Consider the following 20,450-nt stretch of genomic DNA (forward strand, 5'->3'; position numbering starts at 1 on the left):
CTTCCAGGGCACTCAGAGCTTGCGCTGAGGCCGGGGAGGGGCCGGCAGTTCGTCCTCCTCCTCCTTCTCCTTCCCCCTCCTCCTCCTCTGCCCCGACAGCATCCTCCTCCTCCTCTTCCTCCTCCTCCTGCCGCTCTCCGCTCCCGGCAGCGTTCGGGACGTCTCGGGGCGGGCAGTGGCTCTGCCCGCAGCCCCCCGCACCCGCCGTGCCCCGCAGCATGGCGTGGGGCGAGCTCAGCCTGCGCTGGCTGCGGGAGGGCCGGCAGTCCAGAAAGCTCATCCTCCTCATCGTCTTCATCGCCCTGCTGCTGGACAACATGCTGCTCACCGTGGTCGGTAGGTGGACGGTGGTGGTGCGGGGTTTGTTTGTTTGCTTTTTTTTTTTTTTTTTTTTTTTTCCCTTTTCTCCTCTCTCTGGTGCCAGAAATAATCTCCGGTGACAGATGTGCTCCCCGAGTGATGATTTAACGCTCTCGATCCACACAGTGATTTTTTAAAATACACGTCCGGTGTTCCAGGTGCTGCAAACACTGCCATACACTTTATTTCTCTGTTAGTTGCAGGGTAAGGAGTTGCATACAAAGATCTTTTTATATGTATTCTTTTTTTTTTTTCCTACCAAAATCCACTACTTCTTCATAGAATGATGGCCGTATTTTTAGCTCAGCATCTTTTTTTTTCCTCCTGTGGTCATGCAACTGAAACAACAGGCGAGATAACACTGGGCTGCCTGCTTCCTTGTGATAGCTCTCCTTTCCCTAGCACTGCTCATGAAATGATAGGTTAACACGAAAGCTATCGGAGTGGGTTTTACGAAAAGCACTTCTAGGAGATGTCTGAATGAAACAATCCGAGTTCTGATGAAAGCTGAAGATGCAACTGTTACTGGCTTCGAATAACACAGCGCCCAGATTCAGGAACCTGCTCAGATAAAGTGCTTGAACACTTTCCATTGGTAGCTGTATAAGCTCTCATATTCACAGGTCTGTATTTATGTAGACTTTCAAAAGGGTTGGGAGAAGCTCCTGGGTTGTGGCTTGCAGCACAGCGGGCTGCAGGCAGTGCCCAGCCCACCCCCAGCTGCAGTGCCACTCCTGCACCCTGCTCCTCGGTGTAAGGCTGATGCCACCATGCAGACTTTAACCAGAACTTCACATCTGCTTTTAGCAAGTCTGTTCTGGATGTTCTTTCTGCATGAACATTCTTTGTTATGAAGTTTTTAGGCATTTCATTATGCATTCATTAATATATGTGTGCAAGAAGCCCCTACAGTTATTTCAGTGAATGCAATTAGAACACAGCTACGATCCTAAAGCACATCAAGCAGGTCCCTTCTGGGTGATCTTTTCAATGTTATGTTTAGAGAAATGGTGAAACGTGTAAGCATCAATGCTTTGGTACTGACTGCTTAACACAGAAGTGTTATGATGATGGTTTCCCTTCTTGTGACCATTACTTACAATTTTTGAGGCTTATTTTACTCAGGCATTTAATTATTTTTTAGTATTTTGATTTAACAATAGTTGCAATGCTTTTCTCATCTTTTGTGCTTTCACAGTAATAAAAGGATTTAAACACTCATGCAACAAGGAGTCTGTTCAGAGACGGGTTTTGGTACTTCTCATATTTTTCTTTCTGAAAGATGTCTGTCTAGAATACTTAATAATTACAAAACCTGGAAAAAAATAAACACTAATGTGAAAGAGCTTTATGCTTTACATTGCAATTAGGAGGGTAATTTCTCTTTATGCTTTACATTGCAATTAGGAGTGTAATTTCTCCCATGAGCAATGCTCTGTTTTAGTTCAGTTTCACCCTTTTGAAATCCTTACTGCTGTTTCCTGTAGGAAAGCTTTGTGTTTCCTAATCAAGAAGAAAATTTGGTGATTCCATTTTACGCATAACCTGATAGTAAGATGCCAATATATTCTATTTGTTTTTCCAGTGCCAATAATTCCCAGTTACCTTTACAGCATCAAACATGAGAAAAATGCAACAGAAATCCAGACTCCTAAGCCTAACGTCATTGCAACGACAGCGGACAGTTTTCAGAGCATCTTCTCCTACTATGACCACTCGATGGTGCTTACTGGAAATGAGTCTGATAAGGCAGCACCCAGAGAGCTGCAGCACACTCAGACAGCACCGATGATGGTAAATGCGACCGCTGTGCCTCCGGACTGCCCGAAGGAAGATAAGGACCTGCTGAATGAGAACGTTCAAGTTGGGTTATTGTTTGCTTCCAAAGCCACAGTGCAGCTGATCACCAACCCCTTCATAGGGCCGCTGACAAACAGGTGAGGCAAACAGTGCTCACGTGATTCAGCTGGGGCTCATCCATCACTGTTTAAGGTCTGGGTGAGGGTTTCAAAGTAGTTTTAAGTCGGTTGTGGCCCTGACTTACTGCCCTTCTCACCTTAATCTAGAGGAATATTTTAGCTAAATGCATCCGATAATTGCACCTCCTAACAGCCTGCATCATTTCAAAAATAAATTGGGAAGCACATGGGCCCTTCAACAGTGTTATGCACTTTTCTTTTTCTCCAGCTCCTGAGTCCTCAGGTTTTTATAGAAACTTTTGCAGAAGAGGTGTTGAAATTTCTTCAGTGCAGTTACACAGGGCCACAAGATCCTACAGCTCCTAGTTGGAAGAATTCAGCCCTATGTACAGATGACACTTCTATTACTCCTATACATAGCAGTTGGGATATTGGAACCACAGGCAGGGTTCAGGTCCACCCCTGCCTCCCACAGACCCGCTGTACTGTGGGTGCTGTGGCTCCAATTCACCTGAGCTAAAAGCCATGTGCAAAGCAGTGGAGCCAGCATCCCTGCAGGTTTCCAAGTACAGGGCAAATGTGGCTCTGAGGGATATTAGTGAGCATGGAGGTTATGGGTTGGTGGTTGGACTCAATGATCTTAGTGGTCTTTTCCAACATTAATGATTCTATGAAGATCTCATTGACCTGCATGTCTGCCAAACCCCGCCAAGGCCATGCTCCTCTCTGAGCTCAGTGGATCAGGATGACACCAGTGCAGGATCCAGTCCAACCTTCAGACCGTCATCTCTGAATCCCTGCATATAGATGGTAGCTTGAACAAAATGTTTGGACAGTATGTTACTGTCCATACTGTTTAGACAGTATGTTGGGCTAGTTCAGCCTGGAGAAAAGAAGGCTGCAGGGTGACCTCATTGCAGCCTTTCAGTACCTAAAGGGAGCCTACAAACAGCAGGGGAATCAACTCTTTGAAAGGATAGATAACTGCAGGACAAGGGGAAATGGTTTTAAGTTGAGGGAGGGAAGATTTAGGTTGGATGTCAGGAGGAAGTTCTTTACTATGAGAGTGGTGAGGTGCTGGAACAGCTGCCCAGAGAGGCTGTGATGCCCCGTCCCTGGAAGAAGTGTTCAAGGCCAGGTTGGATGGGGCCCTGGGCAGCCTGGTCTGGTATTAAATGGGAAGGTTGGAGGCCCTGCATGTGGCAGGGGGGTTGGACATTCATGATCCTTGAGGTCCCCTCCAACCCGGGCCGTTCTGTGATTCTGTGAAATGAAATAAAAAAAAATTATTTTTTAAAAAAATCTAAAACAATAATTACAGAATATCTATCTGAGCAGGATCTGTGTTGTAAGCACCAATATCAGTGGCTTTAAAATAACCCACAACAACAAAAAATAATCCAAGCACTGAATACATCTACATGGAGATTAAAAAGTATTTGTAATATCATTTAAATGTATTATTATTATTATTATTAATTATGTTAATAATTAAGTTTATTTTATTGTTAGCATTCTGTATGATTGATTCCCATGAAGAAGCTGCAGTTCTTCTAGACAGAGATGTTAATCTGTGTAGGGAATAAGCTCCAAATTATATTTAGTTAGGTCACTAATTTTCCCATTTCTCTTTAAGCTATTCCCATAATGAAGATATTATCCTATCAGAAAACAGTACACAGGAGAAATTTGTCCACTTCCTCAATTGAAAACACTTTTAAGTTGTTGTAGTTTTACACTTATCATTGGTGACCATAACCTAACCAACATTCTTTAAGGTGAAATATTTCAGGTTTTGAAATCAAACTCCTTTTTTGGATTTGGCATGTTACATATATTGTGTGATGGCTGAACTGAGTATTTAATGCCATCTTGAGAGAAACATCCAACTGAGTGATGAGCAGAGGTTTGACTCAGAATGTTCGGAATTCCACAGCTGTATTAAATCTCTGGGACAGATATAAACACAAAAGCTTTATATTAGATAGATACCTTCATTTCTATTTGTTTTCTCCAAACCTCCTTCTGTATTCCCTCCAAAACAATTTGCCATTACAATATAACTTTTATGCAAACACAGCTGCAATGTAAGGAGCAGATCTAGATTTCCTATATTGCCTTGTGAGGACATGACAGCTCTTCCACAACGAAAGCAGTATGAAATCAAATCATATTTTCATAATAGTTCTTTAGGTATCTAGGTTTTACCAAGTGCCTGCGTTATGGCTCCATTTATATTTATTTTCTCTGGATTTTGCTGTTTGTATCATATTGTCTACAAACTGCCAAACTTGGGAAAAAGAAAGAACACACCCCACATGGCTGGTGGCTCTTTCATTAGTGCAGTCAGATCATGCTGTAGATAGGATCTCTGCATCAGCAAAAGGGAACAACCACCCCGATGCCTATCTGTGCTAGGGCCAGAGGCTGGAATCTCCCACAGATCTTAGAGCTGGCAGTGAGGTAGATGTTCTTGGGTGTCCTCCTTCTTCCAACATGTTCACATGTTGACACTGGTGGCACCAGTGTCAGTGCTGCCCTGGTGGAAGCACTGATGCTGGCAGCCCTACAGCCAGGATGTAACCATCCCGTAGGTTTGTGCATGGGGATGAAAATTCCCTCCCAGTGGCAGGATCTGCAGGCTCAGTGCCCAGAAAGTGGGAAAAGGAGAAGTAAGGAGAGCACTCAGCCACACGTGGCAGTGTCCTCATGGCAAACTGCCCCTAAATTAGATTTAAGGATTATTGGTTTTCTTTCGTGTGTAGTTCGGGTCTTGGTAGCAGAGTCTGCCTTTATTCTGAGAAACATTTAGTGAAAAATATCAGTTTATGTATTTATCAATTAAGTGTTGGAGACATTGGCAAAAAAACCCCAACAAAACAAGACATTTCCTAAGAACAGTGTATGTGTTCGTTTGAAAGGAAGTCTGAAAACTACTATCAATGCAACAGAAGATATGAGTTATCAATATAAAGACTCTACCACTGATAAGCTGTTAAATGATCACTGTTATGGCAAAATTTAAGCAGAACAGCTTAAGGAGGATGGGTTTCTTTGTTTAAAAACTACTGTGAACACCCTGTTAAGGTGTAAGCTTCAATTAAGAACTAAACCATACTCATAGCTTTTATTTTTCATTTAAATATAATTCTTTAGGAATGGTTGAGAGTTTTAAACAAGCATAGAGTTATTGGCTTTAAATATGTACTGGCTTTGAGTGCTTGAGTTTGTATAAGGATGCAACAGGTGTTCCATCGTTTTGTAAAACAACTAGAACTCAAGATTTTAAACAGTAACTTTGGAAATTAATTTAAGTCTAGAAGCAAGCTAAAAACGTTTCTTATTTAAAGCTGATCTCTTTTGAAGGAACACGAGACACATCACACACCTGTCTTCATGAACTGGTTTGCAACTCAAGATGCACCTCTGGCTTCCCTTCGCTCACAGCCTTGGTGGAAGTCCTAGCAAACAGAACACCAGAGCGATGGCTTTGCCACAGCATGTGAACAACACACCTCCCATAGCAGCACTGAGATTTTTTTTTGCTCAGGTGCACGTTTGGCTTTCACTTGTAGTGTAGCAGATGAGAAACCATACAGACAGCACAGCACTTGCTACAGAGCACTCTGTGCGCAGGACATGCAGTCAAGGGGAGTTTGAAGGCTTTTCCTAATCCTTCCAAAGAAGAAATTGGGCACCAGCTTCCTATGTCTGATTCACTCCATTATTTTTTCCAAAGCACTGCTGCTTGCTGTGAATTAGTCTGAGAGCCCAGTTGTGCTGGCACCACCACTCACTAGTGCCAATGAGAGCATCAGCTGCCATGCAGCTCTCTCCCGTCATCTTCCAGCCTAAAAAAATACATAGTTTGAACTTTATGCCTATCCATACATGGCTTCAAATTTCATCAACAAATGAACAGGTGTTTGCATGATAGTTTTTACAGCCAGCCTGACTATAGATGTGAGCTTTGCATGTATGAGAGCATGGCGTGAACCACGAGATATTTATGATGCATAAAAAGAGTGAGGCAGGGAAACAAAAAACATTTACAACTCCTTATTTACAGCTCAATTCCTATGTAAGCTTTCCTTTGGGTTTTCAGTAGGTAATTGAAATGCCTGAGCACCCATCCCAGCCGGCCAGAGCCCCGCTGCCTGCCCAACTTAGAGCATTGGGATGGAGATCTTGAGGAAAATACTGTTCCTACTACAGATCCTCCCCAGCCTGCACAGGGGTGAAGTCAGTGGCCAGAATGCTGGCCCTTGGTACCCATATCACTACACAGTCACAATATTAAAGTCAGTAGACTTGCAGTCCTTAATGGATAGGCAATTAGGCTCTAATGTTCCACAGCTGCTAACCTGGTCAGTGTAACCTTTATTTGCCTGCAGTACAAAAACTGTCAAGTGGTTTTCTCATTGTGGTGTAACCTTGTTAATGAACATAATCCACTTCCAAACAATTCTGCTGTCTGGGGCCAAGGTGGCACCAAGGCGAGTAGTTTAGGTACTCTTTGTCACCAGCAGCCTTCCCTCTCCCTGCTGTAACTGGTGGCTCTGTTTTTTCAGGAGTCGGAGACGCCTATGGGGAGAGCAACTGCAGGTGGCCTCCCTGAAATGTGCTCAACCTGGGGCTAATGCAGATTCTCATGCAGTGTTTTGTTAGGAGCACCTATGAAAATGACTTATTAAGGCATGACAGCAAGGAAAAAGGAGACAAGGCAAATCTTGTTGGAGTGGAGCCATGCCATGGCAAAAGCGGAACGGGCCAGGGGACACCATCCTTAAAACACCTGGCTGATGGGGTAATGCCAGTCTGTTCTCTCTGTTGGACAGACCAGGGACTGCAGCTGAGATTTGTGGTCACACACTAATTAACACTATGCTATGTTAGGAGGAGGCAGGACTTGCTAAGATTATGCAGGAAAGGCAATCTGCATCTCTCTCTGTCAGCTGCAAGTGGGTAAGAACCTGAGCAAGAATAAGAATGACTTCTGGAGGCTCAGCAACCTTGAGCAGTGCAGCACATCACCTCCAAATTGGGGGGGAGAGGGGGAGTTCTAGACAGTTTTGACCTTTTCAGAGGATTATGATTTTTAGCTTGATTCAGCACATTCTGCTGACATTTATACCTTCACAGCTTGTATGGCGAGCCACAGGTAATACAGATTTTGGCTAAAAGAACTAGCTATGCCCACACAGTCTGGTTCTGAGATGATTCTCTGCCCGAAAGGAAAGTTACGTGTTAGACCTAAACACGTGCAATAAAGCATCACGGTCTGCTGGGTTGCAAGAGCAAGTTCTGCTCTAGTTCTGTCTCCATGATCCTCTGCTGTGTATTGCTTCACACCTAGTGACTACATCCAAGATAAAGGAGGAATAAAATCCACAGCTGCAAAAACTAAGATCAAAGTTCCAACAGGCTTTTACTAAGCATTCAAAGTGACATCCAAAATGCTTGTTTTCTTACAACTATCAATAGGTAAGACTCTTTCCAAATGTAGGAAGCCAATTGAAAGAGGTGGAATTTGTTTCAACTGGATGGAGACTGGTCCTTCAGTTAAGGTTACAAGACTATGATAGCCCTTCCATTTATTTAGCTCATTAATGCTTATGGAAGATCTCATAGCTAATGTCTCTTAATCTGCTGATAGAAAATGGATATGGCAATCACTTCAGATGGCGTTTGTCTTCAAGCAAATAACTGATTTCAATTTCATGTAATTGTAGGAGTTCTGAATTGCAGTCTCACATTCCTTGTGGCAAGCCAAATTGTTTGATTTCTTTACAGTACTCAGACTTCTTGTCCACAGTGTCCAACTTACAAACCTCTGAGTTGGCTTTGACACACAAAACACCCCTCTGTGATGGAAGAAGGAATAGGGACATTCAATTTTTGCATTCATCATACCCAGAGAAAGATGCTATCATTCACCAACAGCAGTAACTGTACCTGCAGGATTTTTTATTCTATATTCATATCAGTGCTTTCTTTAAGTTAAAGATTCAAAAATCAAAGCAACTGTGGGGAAACTCTCTTTGTCCTGTTCTGTGTCAGCCCATACAGCCCTTACTTGTATAACAGTTATATCAACAAACTAACAGAAGCTCAGAATGATTATGCTCCTATTGCAGAGCTATTATTATCACTAGAAATGAAGAGGGCTGCTGTAGGCTCTTCCATAATTTCCATAACATAACCAGTACTGCCCACGTAAAGTCCAGTATCATCACGTTACTGGAAAGCTACATTCCAATGCGAGAAGGACTTCTTTCAGGGATTTCAGATAAAAATTCTGCTTTAGCAAATGAGAAAGCATTTGTAACATGGAGCAATTTGATCATATGGTCCACCGTAAATAGCTGCAGAGAAACCACAAGTCGGGTTTTTGCATCCTTCACATGTGTACGATTGCCTGAATTGCCAACGTCCTCATCTGGGAAAATCTAACTGCAACTATTAGTGAGACAATTCCAAAGATGTGAACTTTTTTTTTTTTCCTCTAGAATAGGCTACCAGATTCCCTTGTTTGCTGGCTTCTGCATCATGTTTGTGTCAACAATCAGTAAGTATCCACTTCCTATTTGGTGTAGTTCAGGTGTAACTTTTAAACAAGTGATCTACAATAGCTATCCCTAGGAATTCTTGTTGTTGATGTAGAGGAACCGGGTGTAAGAAAAACTGTAAGAGTGGCTGCTATGGAGATTTGACAAGCATGCTTTTATGGACCTCTCAAAGGAATTCACTGCCTTCCATGCCCCTTCAGCTGGTCCCTTTCTTGGCTCAACCTTCCTCTCAGCTTCCCATGGTCTAAACTGTGCTCACATACTCTTAAACTGATAGAGTTTTAGTTTTCAGTCATGAGGGCTATTTTTCAGGATCCCTGACAACTATGAATCACGGGGCCTTATCAGAAAGAGAATGTGAGGCCCAAGAATAGAATATAAAAGTCAACAGTATCATAGCATTGCTTGGCATCACCATAGGATGTGCAAACAGGAGCATAGCTTACAAGTCAGCTGAGATAACGTGTCCACTCCAAATAGCACTGATAAGGCCTCAGCTGCTGGTTTACGTTCACTTTTGGTGTGATATTTCAAGATGTGATCCAGAGGGAAAGAGTACAAAGGATCATTGGAAGCCTGTGAGGAATTATTAAAAACTGAGCTTGTTTCAGAAGACAGATTGAAGATGTATCAGAGTGCATCGCAAAGAAAGGGATGGGGAATTAAGTTTCCCACATCCACTATATGTAAAAAAAAAAAAAACAAAAGAACAAACAAAACAATATCAAGGAAAAAAATCATTAAATATTAGGACAGTATTTCTGACAGCAAGGAGAGCAAAGTGATGGAAAAAGATTACCTGATGGTAGATTCTGACAGCTCTGGATTTTTGGATCATCAGGCAGATTCTGGTTGGGGATAAGAGTAGTAATTCCAATTTCTGGCCAGATGCATTGCACAGCACCAAGTGTGGAACACCACTGCAAAAATCTCACAATTTGTCTGCTCATTGGAAGAAACACTGCTTTAAGCCTGGAGGGCTTCTCTTAGCTCCTGCTTTCCCTAAGCACACAGAGGTTTAGGTTGGGCAGGCTTAAATAAAGGCTGGAAAGAAAGGTCTTATTACATCTGTGTGCAGCTGAATCAGAGCAGGGTGCAATCAGATCCCAAGTAATTAGTTAAAACGACTTGGGTGCTCGTATTCTGTGTTACCAGAAGGCTCAGACACCTGAGAACAATTCAACACTGACACCTCCAAATGCAATAAGAGATAATAATGTAATTAGCATTGAAAGTGACACAAGGCACAGTAAACACCTGACTAAATGGCACGAAGTTTTCCATTACGGTTTAAAGAAATCTAACTTTTAAACCTAGTTAGAGTTAACCTAATTTTCAAAATTTGCCTCTGTCTTTTCTGTAGTGTTTGCCTTCTCAGGAAGCTACACATTGCTGTTCATTGCAAGGTCCCTTCAAGGGGTGGGTTCCTCTTGTTCTTCAGTGGCAGGTAAGAGAGCGTACAGGGGAATAAAATAGAGCTCACAGATCCCAGAGGTTTCAGTAAAAGTCATTTCTTAATTGTGGTGTGTTTTATTTTTTTTCTGTGGTTTCAATAATCATACAAACTTACTCAAATTATATCTATTTCACTTAAAAAGACATTCTGCCCCTTTCCTATGCAGTAGCTCAAAACCCAATGTCCTCTCAGACTCGTTGGTGTTCGGGCTGCAGTAAGGCAGAGTGCTAGGTGAGGTATGCTCTCTGGGGTTTCTGCATGTGTGCCTTCAATATTTTAAATTCATTTTCAGCCCTTTCAAAGGTCACCAGGAACTTATGTTGCTACGGATCACCGTGGGGATTGCACCTCTGCCTGCATCTGAAATTCCTGTTACAAAGCGTTGTTCCCAGTGTCTTCTAATTCAGCCCACAGGTCGCCTGTGCTAGATGTCCAATGTCAGATCTATTTACTTTTTTAAAATGAAGAGGTGAAATGGAGGATGGGTTTTCATTCCAAACTATTCAATCATTTCTGGAATGAAATCTAGAGGAAATTTTTTTTGTTTTGTTCATGAATACAAATTTAGCTTGAGAAGGGAGGTAAACAGAGCTTCCTCAGGAAGAACTCCCCTGAAAACTCCTCTTGAAAACTTGTTTAACTTTCAAGGCCACAACACGTTGTGAGTTGGTTTCTCCTCTCTGGTTTTAAATCCAAAGGGACGCAGAGGTTCCTCACTGATGGTTTTTCTAATCCTTTGTTCATCCCCTGTGCTATTCTCTGGGCTGCAGCACTGTGTGCAATATCCACCCTGTATCTCTGCAGATTTATTCCTATCGAAGCATAAACCTTCATCAGCTTTGTATTGCATCCTACTCTTTTCCAGAATAGTTCTCTGAATCTGCACAAATTTGTTGTCAATTCTGATAGCACTCTCTCACTTGCTTCCCAGCATCTCATGTGAGCAATTTAAGTCAGCCACAGGTTCCAGTAAGCACATTCATTCAGGACCTCTGCTCATGGTGCACACGATGGCTGGTATTTACTCAGTGATCACTCATGCAATGCTCTGTTACCTCTTTCTGGCTCACTGTGTAGCTGTGGACCTTATTTGCTTAGTCAATTAGAGCCTTGATTTGAAAAGTAATAAAAGAAGTAATTAAAAAAAAGTAATAATTTCTATAAGAACCCTCCTTTAGCATTCACCTCTGAGTGACATTCACACTCTGAGCTTCACAAAAACAAATGAATTAGGCTTCACGTTTCCTTCTGTGAAACGAAGGCTCATCATTAGATGAGCAGAAGAGAGGACAGTGAAGATAAAGGTCAAAAGCACCCTTTAATTTTGGATGCTCTTGAAACACTCATGATCCTTTATGCTGAGAGCACAGCTTGCAATGACCTGGGTACAGCTGTCAGTGGGCACAAGACCTCATGCCAGGTACCAGATTTGTGTGCTGATAAAAAACTGAACACTTGTAACAGCTTGGTTGTGTCTGGTTGAAAAGCATCATCTAAACGCTCTGGAGCAAAGGGAAGGACGAAGAATCCAGCAAATCAGGGCATCATTAATTTATTTGATTGATACGGTGTAATAGAACATGATATGGGGAGCATCTATGTATGCCAAACTCTCTTCTGCTTCAAGGCAAACTCCATGAGGAGGAGACATAGACACTCACATAAGTATGTGTGTACGTGGATATATATATGTATGTATATCTGTGTATAGAGTTACCTAATGTTTCCTTTGACTAATGTTCAGTAGGGCTAGAAAATGATGACAATAAATTGTAAGACACAGCCGCCTAATTTACACTTTGTTTTGTTTATGATTTAGGGATGGGTATGCTTGCCAGTGTATACACAGACGATGAAGAGAGAGGCAACGCGATGGGAATTGCACTGGGAGGCCTTGCTATGGGAGTATTAGGTCAGTGTCAGGCTCTGCCACCAAGGGAAGCCATAAAGTTCCCACCTGTGATCTACTGAAACATTGGAAGGTCTCATCAAGTGCCATGTTATCATGCTATCTCCAGATTAGATTCACGATTCATGGCAAGAACTGTTTCTTACACAGAAACGTATCTTAGGCAGGATAAAAGTCAGACAGTAATTTCCGTGATGCTGAAGTTTTGTTTAAATGGAAGAATATTTTGGGGTGTGAAGAATATGGTTTCCCTAATCACATAATCAATGAGATCTGTGGGTTTTTCAAATGGAGCCTTTTGGCCCCGGTGTGCCAGCAGCCCAAATGCTTGCAGATGACAGTTGTTCAGGATCAGAAACGTGGCCTCACCCCAGACTCCTTCCTTCCCCCCGCAGTGGGCCCACCCTTTGGGAGCATCATGTATGAGTTTGTGGGGAAGAGCTCTCCGTTCCTCGTGCTGGCAGCTCTGGCTCTGTTTGATGGAGGTCAGTACCCACAGAGTCCATACGACCCCGTATGTCTGTAGCACACTGCATTAGCTGCTAACCCTCCTCTTCGAGCAGTGTTACAGTATTGGTTTCTTTCCACAGCTGTTCAATTATTTGTTCTGCAGCCGTCCAGAGCACAGGCAGAAGTAAGTATTGTAGTAAAATGCTTTTAGCCACAGCTGACATTTTGTCTTTCCTAATGCCAAGTTTTCATTTGTTTCACAGAGTCAGAAGGGGACACCATTACTGACACTTATGAAGGACCCGTATATCATCATTGCAGCAGGTACCAGGTCTCTTTATTTATACATACGTGTATTTAAACCAACTGCAGGCATTATTCCCGGAATGCTGGAAAGCCTCAAGCTAGCTTGGTTTAGCAGCAATGTCATTTCCTGTTTCTTTTTATGTGAAGCTCAAAGAACAAAATTTTTTGCTTTTAAACTATTATTTTTTAAAAAGAATATTACATTGAGAAATGACACAATTTACTGCATCTCTAATGGACTATTGGTCAACCACAAGTGAAAGATGGCTTTATCTTAGGGCTGCTGCAAAAGGGCCAACAGTTAAAGTGTTTTTCATGCTCTCAATTCAGGGACACTAACTTTGTGGTATAAATTCAGATCTAATCTCCTGGGTGTGTGTCACACACTCGATCCATAATGGTTTGCATTTCTGAAGCACAAGTGCTTCCTGACTGATTCATGTATCTGAAGCACTCCATTCGCTTTAGCTGAGCCATGTTGAGCCCAAGCAAGCCTGTCTGGGGCAGCTTCAGTCAGCGTGCATGGTCTCTATTGGATTTATCCTCAGTTTGCAGACTGCCAGCTCAGGCTCCCACCTTTCTCTTGAAGCATGTCCTAAAGACCAAAGTACCTTTGTCACCACACACATAACTACCTTGACAAGCTCTGGTGATGTTTCCTGTCCTAATGAGAAATAGCTTTATTACGTGCATGTGTACTTCTAATTACTTTGTGAAGTTTGCTGAGAGTGGGATAGGACCTTTAGTACTTATCTGCCTCTGTCGGAATGGTGTAGGCTCCTCTGGATGCAATTTGTTTGGCTTGAAATGTTTTTCCAGCACTGAGCTTGAGCTTGGCTGGGTTTGGCTGAGTCAGGGCAGCCCCTGGGTGCTTGGCTGGGGTTCCTTGCAGACATGGAGCCTTGCAACAGAGTGGAAAGGTTCCCATTGTATGCAACCCTTTGTCTGCAGGGTAAAGGTGAGCCAAGCAGCTACTGCCTGCCCCAGGAAGGGAGTGAGAGACAGGCCTGCATGTTCAATGCAGCAATCACAGACACACAGCCTAATGTGGTCTGACAGGTTCGAGCAAAGAATGACATCCGTGCTCATTTTGTTTTGAACTGTGCAATGAGGAGCCTGTTCCGAGAGGAACAGTACTTCTCTGACCTCAAGACAACTTAAACTTCTTTTTTTTTTTTTGCTTCAAAAAGCGACATTTGTAGGAGTCTTTGGGATTATAAATGTTAGAAAGAAAAATGGGAACACGCATCTGAGGCTGTCAGTTCTAGCAGTGACTTTTAAACTCCTCTGAAAAGTCATTTTGTGAAGGATGAGCAGTGGGGACATGTCCCATGTACATGAGTTAGGTTCTTCTGAGGAAGAATGAAAGGAAATCCAAAGCATTACAGCTGCAGAGCTGAAAGAAAATGTTACTTGGGCAGAGGAGCCGCAGGCTGGATTCAGTCAGCACTTCTGTCCTTTGCACCTGAGTGACCAAATGTCCTGAGATTCAAAAAGATCTGAAAGCACTTGAAATTCACATGGCTAGGCAAGCTGAGCCTAGCCGTGCCCAGGCGTTGTGGCTGCTGGCAGTGGGGTCTGTACACAAAGCACCCCTTTGTAGGGGACAGGTATTTCTCTGGCTGCTCGATGGTATTTTTAGGACCAAGACTTCCATATCTCCTCTTCCTCATCCTGTGATGGAGGTACAGGTCATGGACCGTATCTCTTACACAACAGCGCTCCAATTCCGCCTCAGGAGACTGGAGATGAAGACCAGAAGATGGGAATTTTAGTTCATCATTTGCAGAACATTCAGACCTCATGAACTTTCTAAATGTCACCAGGCTCGCTGCAGACTTTGCTGCTCTCCCTTCACAGTATGAATATAGCTTAACCTTTATTGTAGAATTTCTGGGAGAACTGAAATATATAACAAGGTAGTGTGCAGTGATTTTACGTTCTGTTCTTTTTAACATTGATCAACATTTGGTGCATGACAAACAGGACTGCAAGAAGCACAGTGTTTTGTTTTTTTTTCAAGAGCTCTTGCTCTCTGCACAGCTTTTTATTCAGAATCAAAATGACTAATTTTTCACCTTTGTTTTTTCTCCTCTCCTTTTCCTAAAGGATCGATCTGCTTTGCAAACATGGCTATTGCAATGCTTGAACCAGCACTACCCATCTGGATGATGGAGACCATGTGTTCCAAAAAATGGCAACTCGGTAAAGTACAGCATGTCATTTTTGTTCAGTTATTTATCTGATGGAAGTCTCCATGCTGATTCAGTCATGCTGCTGCTCTTATATGCAGTGGTGCTGCTGCTACTGTGAGCAGCAGAGCAGCCCCACAGGGCCATGCTGGAGATTTATTGCTAGAGTACGGTGTTACTGATGCAACAGAAGTGAGACTCGCAAATCTCTTATTTGAACTGAGATTCCTAGAGGAAAAATATCCAGTTTAAGAATAATTTTCACCCCTTAGTGAGATAAGTAATTGAGTCCCTTATGCTTTGTCTGATTTGTCAGCATTAATTGAAGTTTTTAAGCCTCTTAAACTATATCTCAAACTGCACGGGTTTAAGCAAATGATGATCTTAGGCGGTTTTGAGATCCAGTGGTTTGAAGCATGATTTCAAGAAGGTGCAAAGGTCCTGATTTCAGTCAATTAATGTTACTGTGCATAAATTGAACTCAGAAAATCACAGCTATGCTTCAGTGTACCACAGCTTACCACTGCATATGTACATCCCAACCTGCAGCATTTTCCCCCAGTTTTCAAGTTCTGCTCTTATATGACCAGGCTGCACCTGTACAAAAGGCTGCACCAGGCTGCAGCGAAGCAGATGCAGTTGCACAGGTGAAAAGGTTTCCTCAGCATCACCATTGTTAACCCATAAGGATTTCAATCGCAGGATATTGCTGTGCTAAAAATTACCTCCTGATTTTTCTTATGAATATCAGAGAGATAGGAAGGAAGATGGATAGGCAGGAAATGAGAAAGCCTGTGTTGCCTTGGTGAGGGACAAGGAGTACACACGCTCAGAAGAAATTGTTTGACTGCGTACCATAATGTCATGGCTTTGTAAATCAGAACTACCTTCCAAGGCTTCCTCCCCATTGCCCCGTGTCTGGGCTCTGCCCACAGCCTCATGGAGAGTGAGGAAGAGGAGGAAGCCTCGAGCACTGGAACCAGCCTTTAAACCAGTGGTGCTTCCATAGGGCTGTTAGTTATTTGTATTAAAAACCTACTAAATCTTAAAAATAAATAAATAAATAAATAGATAAAAAAATCTTGTTTTTAATGCTTTATCTTTAGGTGCTCAGTTTGAGCTGATGCCTGACCAGGGGCCCAATGGCAGCCTGTACTTCAGGGCACTGAGGTGCTTGCAGGGAGCAAGGCCTGACCTCCATCCTTACACCCGGCCGTAAACCCAGAAATATCCATCGGGGAAAATGAGCTTCCTTGAACTATCTACAGTTACAAACACTTTTTTTGCAGGTGTCACGCTGCTCCTGCATTTCATAGATGATGTCCTGAGATTGCTGCAGCAAACCGGATATTTGATTCTCTGGGCTGCACACAAAGACTTTGTCAGATGTGTTTGCTTCGGAACTGCGCTGTCTGGCATTTATTAATTTCTCCTAACACCTCGCTGGAATCATTGCTGATAAAGCATCTCATTCATATTTTTCAGGCGTTGCATTTCTTCCAGCCAGTATCTCTTATCTTATCGGGACTAATCTTTTTGGGATACTTGCGCACAAAATGGGAAGGTATGCTTACCTTAAAAAATATTAATAATCTTCCAATGTGTTCGTGCTCCGTTTCAAATGTTTGCAGGGCAGTTTGTTGATGTTGGAAGTTATTAGAAGTTGTACTACAGTAGCAAAACCATTTTTGAAACACATTCCACCTTCAGTTGTGTAGGTTTGCACATCAGATGTGGCTCTCAACCAGCCCAAATCATCTCGAGTGCCTTATAACCACCGATCTCTGAGCGATGTTTCTTCCTTTTCAGGTGGCTCTGTGCTTTACTAGGAATGCTCATTGTGGGAATAAGCATCTTGTGTGTAAGTAGACCATTTGAACAATCCAAATCTCCCTGTGTTCATCTTGGAAACTGTGCTTTACTGTGACATTTCACTGAAGTTTCTGCCTTCCAGATACTTCACTGAATAAGTGAATGTTAGTTATAACTGAATGTCAGTGCAGCTAACAGGTTGCAGATCTGAGTGCTTTCAAATCTTACTGTTTCAGTTACATTGAAGGATGACTTTTAAAGGAGGAAAGATCTTTTTTTTTTTTGAATGCCACTCAACATTTTACTCCTGTTTGTAATGGCGAGTGTCAGTGGTGTAATGGCTCTTATCTGAAGTCCCACACAAGCCCCAAATTCTAGCTTGCACATCTGTGCAAAGTATGTGCAAACTGCTCTGAGAATTTCTCTTAGAAAAACAAAACAAATTTCATTAGCACATGCAGCATGACCTGATCAGCTGTCTGAAACATCATTTGCAGGTACCATTTGCTAAGAACATCTATGGGCTCATAGCACCCAATTTCGGAGTTGGATTTGCCATTGGTGAGAAAAAATTACACTACCTTGTTCAGTCTGTGGTTTATGTACAAATCAGGATAGTTTTCCTGATCTCTGTTCCTCTCCCTGACAACCAGGAATGGTGGACTCCTCCATGATGCCCATCATGGGTTACCTCGTGGATCTGCGCCATGTGTCGGTCTATGGCAGTGTCTATGCCATAGCTGATGTTGCCTTTTGCATGGGCTTTGCAATAGGTAAGTCTTGCATTTTCCTGCTTATAACGTTCTTCACCACAAAGAGAAACACGCTGAGATGTTGGATGTGAAGGCTCCTTGGAGCACCTCTTATCTCATTGGTTCAAGTGGGGAATGCAACTGTACATTTTTTTTTCAATCCCTTTGAAAAGTAGAGGATTTTTGCATGTAAAATTACTATTTGAAGTGAATGCTGCAAGTTTTATGGTATTCAGAAAAAGGGCTTAATTTTAAAAGGTCCCTCTGCTGGTGGTGCCATCGCAAAGGCAATTGGATTTCCATGGCTCATGACGATTATAGGGATTGTGGATATTCTCTTTGCTCCTCTGTGCTTTTTCCTTCGAAGTCCACCTGCCAAAGAAGAGAAAATGGTAAGCATAACACCTTTTTTTTTTTCTTTTTTTTTTTTCCAGTGAAATGAATTAAAACTTATTTCTATATCTTTGCCTGTAACTCCCCAAAACAGGACCAGCACAGTCTATCTCATCCTCATGCATCATTTCTGAAACAACCCTGCCACGTTATAGCTCTAAGATGCACAAAGAAACGCTTAGTTACGTGCTCCCTGCAGAAGATTTGTTGTTCCTATTACATTAGGATGCACATATTTGCACTGCAGAATCCCAGAGATTCCAGCTAATAATGCATTTATTACTTGTTATTCTTGTTATTTCTACCTGATAAAACAGCATTATTTGTAAAAATTGAGATAGAAAGTTCACTTTGCAGTTGGTTTGTACCTACAGCCCCCTCCAAGGCTGAAATCTGTTCTAAAGCATTCATGCTTCACTTCTCTTCTTGAGCTCCATACTCCTTGTCCTTTTGTTCTCACCAACTGCAGCTGCTTCTGGATGAAAAGCAAGCACATGAGCAGGAGGCTCAAGGGAGACAGGTGGGCTCATTCACCCAGCTTGTGGTGGTCCAATATGAGTGCTAAGTTACTGCAATGGGAAAGCAGCTAGATGTATTTAACACAGGAGCTGAAATACTGGCTCCGCTAAGAACTGTGCTGGTGCTGTCAAGATCCCTCCTCATACATCTAAGGACACATAAACTGAATTACTGTAATAAAAATCAATTTAGTTTCTGCTGCTGTGGAAGAGAGTGAATCACAGCCACGACTGAGCGCTACGCAGCAACACTAACATTCACCTCTTTTCTTTCAGGCTATACTCATGGATCACAACTGCCCTGTTAAAACAAAAATGTATACTCAGAACAACATCCAGTCCTATCCCATAGGTGATGAAGAAGAGTATGAAAGTGATGAGTAACGTTAAAAGCCATATAATACATTTTGGTGTACAAAATGCAGTGTGAAACATCTCATCCAGAAGTATGTTTTAGTTGTACTGTAGAGTTAATAGTGGAATGGTCAAAAACCAAAGGTATATTATTCATCTCCCATGGATATAAAGTCAACTGCTAACTGCCTTATAAAGAGGGAAAAAAAAAAGCTTTTATAGAGAATTTGTATAGTGTTTTCCTCTGTGTATTTAATTTCATTGAATATTACACAGTATATTTTTGATTAAATGTGTAGTATAAATCTGTATAAACATGTGAATTGACACTGCTTCATAAAGCCATCACGTTACTTCATGTTCTGTTTAGACTCGTAAGAGTGAACTCAGCTCTTGCCAATAACTTCTCTAACTTACTCAGCAGATTCTGGAGCTAAAAGTTTAGACGTGGCAAGGAGTTGTGTTTGTTGAAGGTGCAACTTCTTCCCTGCTTTCCAAAGTGAGCTCCACCTCAGAAAATATGTCAAATGCATCAGGGTATCTCTATGTAGTCAGTACACTGTAATGAAGTTTTAACCAGCTAAGCAGCTGTGCACAATGCAGCCCCCAAACACACACACAGCACTGGGTAAACAAGCATGTCTGAATGTATGCAGTTCCTTTCCCTTAAGAAGGAATAAGAACTGCATGGAGGTCCTGTTTTACATTCCATCTTTTGGATTTTATTTTTCACATCTCAACTGCAGTCTAGCTTTACTGTGAGTGGCTAAGGAAAGCTGCAGGATCTCAGTATTTAGTCTCAGCACGTACTGGGTGTAAGCTGGCAACTTGAGCAGTTCAAACAAAAGTATTTTATGTAAATATGTATGCAAATACATATATTTAACTTTCAGAAAGGAAGTAAAACCATCAACTTTGCTGAAGATAACAAAGATTTAGGTATACAGTCTAATAGAGGAACAGCATTGGGGTAGATGGTCTCTGTCTGTGAAGAGAAAAAATTCAGCTTTGAAAGAAAGCATTTAACGTAACACACAACGTCCTTATCGACTGTGGTGTCTTTTTATTTGTATAATTAAAATATGGATGTGCCTTCTTTTCCTGTACTTGCAGATGTTTTATGTACTGCAGCATAGATACCATGTTTACATATAGTTTTGTAAAGTACATATATATATAAATGGTCAGAAAACATGAAAAATAGTGGAACAATTTTCAACTCATGCTTTGTCAATTATTACGGAGTCAGACCACGTTAAAATAAAGGTATCTAAAATAAGTTCATGATCTTCTGTAATAAAGGACCAAATTACTCCCTTACCCTTCAGCAGTCGCCCCATGCATTGTGATCTCTTGTAAAGTACAAAAACAACAACAATGAATTAATTTAAGCACTGGGAAAGCACTTTTCATTTCTAGCCCATTTATGGCTCCAGGGCATAAATGCACAGCTTGTTTAA

At 42.0% G+C, this 20,450-nt stretch overlaps 1 protein-coding gene across 1 annotated transcript; it reads left to right on the forward strand.

The window, feature by feature from the left end:
• Positions 1 to 208: 208 nt before the first annotated feature.
• On the forward strand, positions 209 to 20,250 carry SLC18A2 (solute carrier family 18 member A2). Its single transcript, XM_042863914.1, has 15 exons — positions 209 to 336; positions 1,946 to 2,297; positions 8,789 to 8,847; positions 10,212 to 10,295; positions 12,124 to 12,216; positions 12,609 to 12,698; positions 12,804 to 12,847; positions 12,927 to 12,987; positions 15,079 to 15,174; positions 16,647 to 16,725; positions 16,971 to 17,022; positions 17,471 to 17,534; positions 17,627 to 17,746; positions 17,984 to 18,117; positions 18,913 to 20,250. The coding sequence occupies exons 1-15, from the start codon at positions 219 to 221 to the stop codon at positions 19,018 to 19,020; spliced, it is 1,554 nt and encodes a 517-aa protein (XP_042719848.1). The 5' UTR covers positions 209 to 218; the 3' UTR covers positions 19,021 to 20,250.
• The last annotated feature ends 200 nt before the right edge of the window (positions 20,251 to 20,450 follow it).

This window comes from Lagopus leucura, unplaced genomic scaffold (assembly GCF_019238085.1).
Source record: "Lagopus leucura isolate 7727_CA_CO unplaced genomic scaffold, USGS_WTPT01 Super-Scaffold_741, whole genome shotgun sequence".
NCBI lineage: Eukaryota > Metazoa > Chordata > Aves > Galliformes > Phasianidae > Lagopus > Lagopus leucura.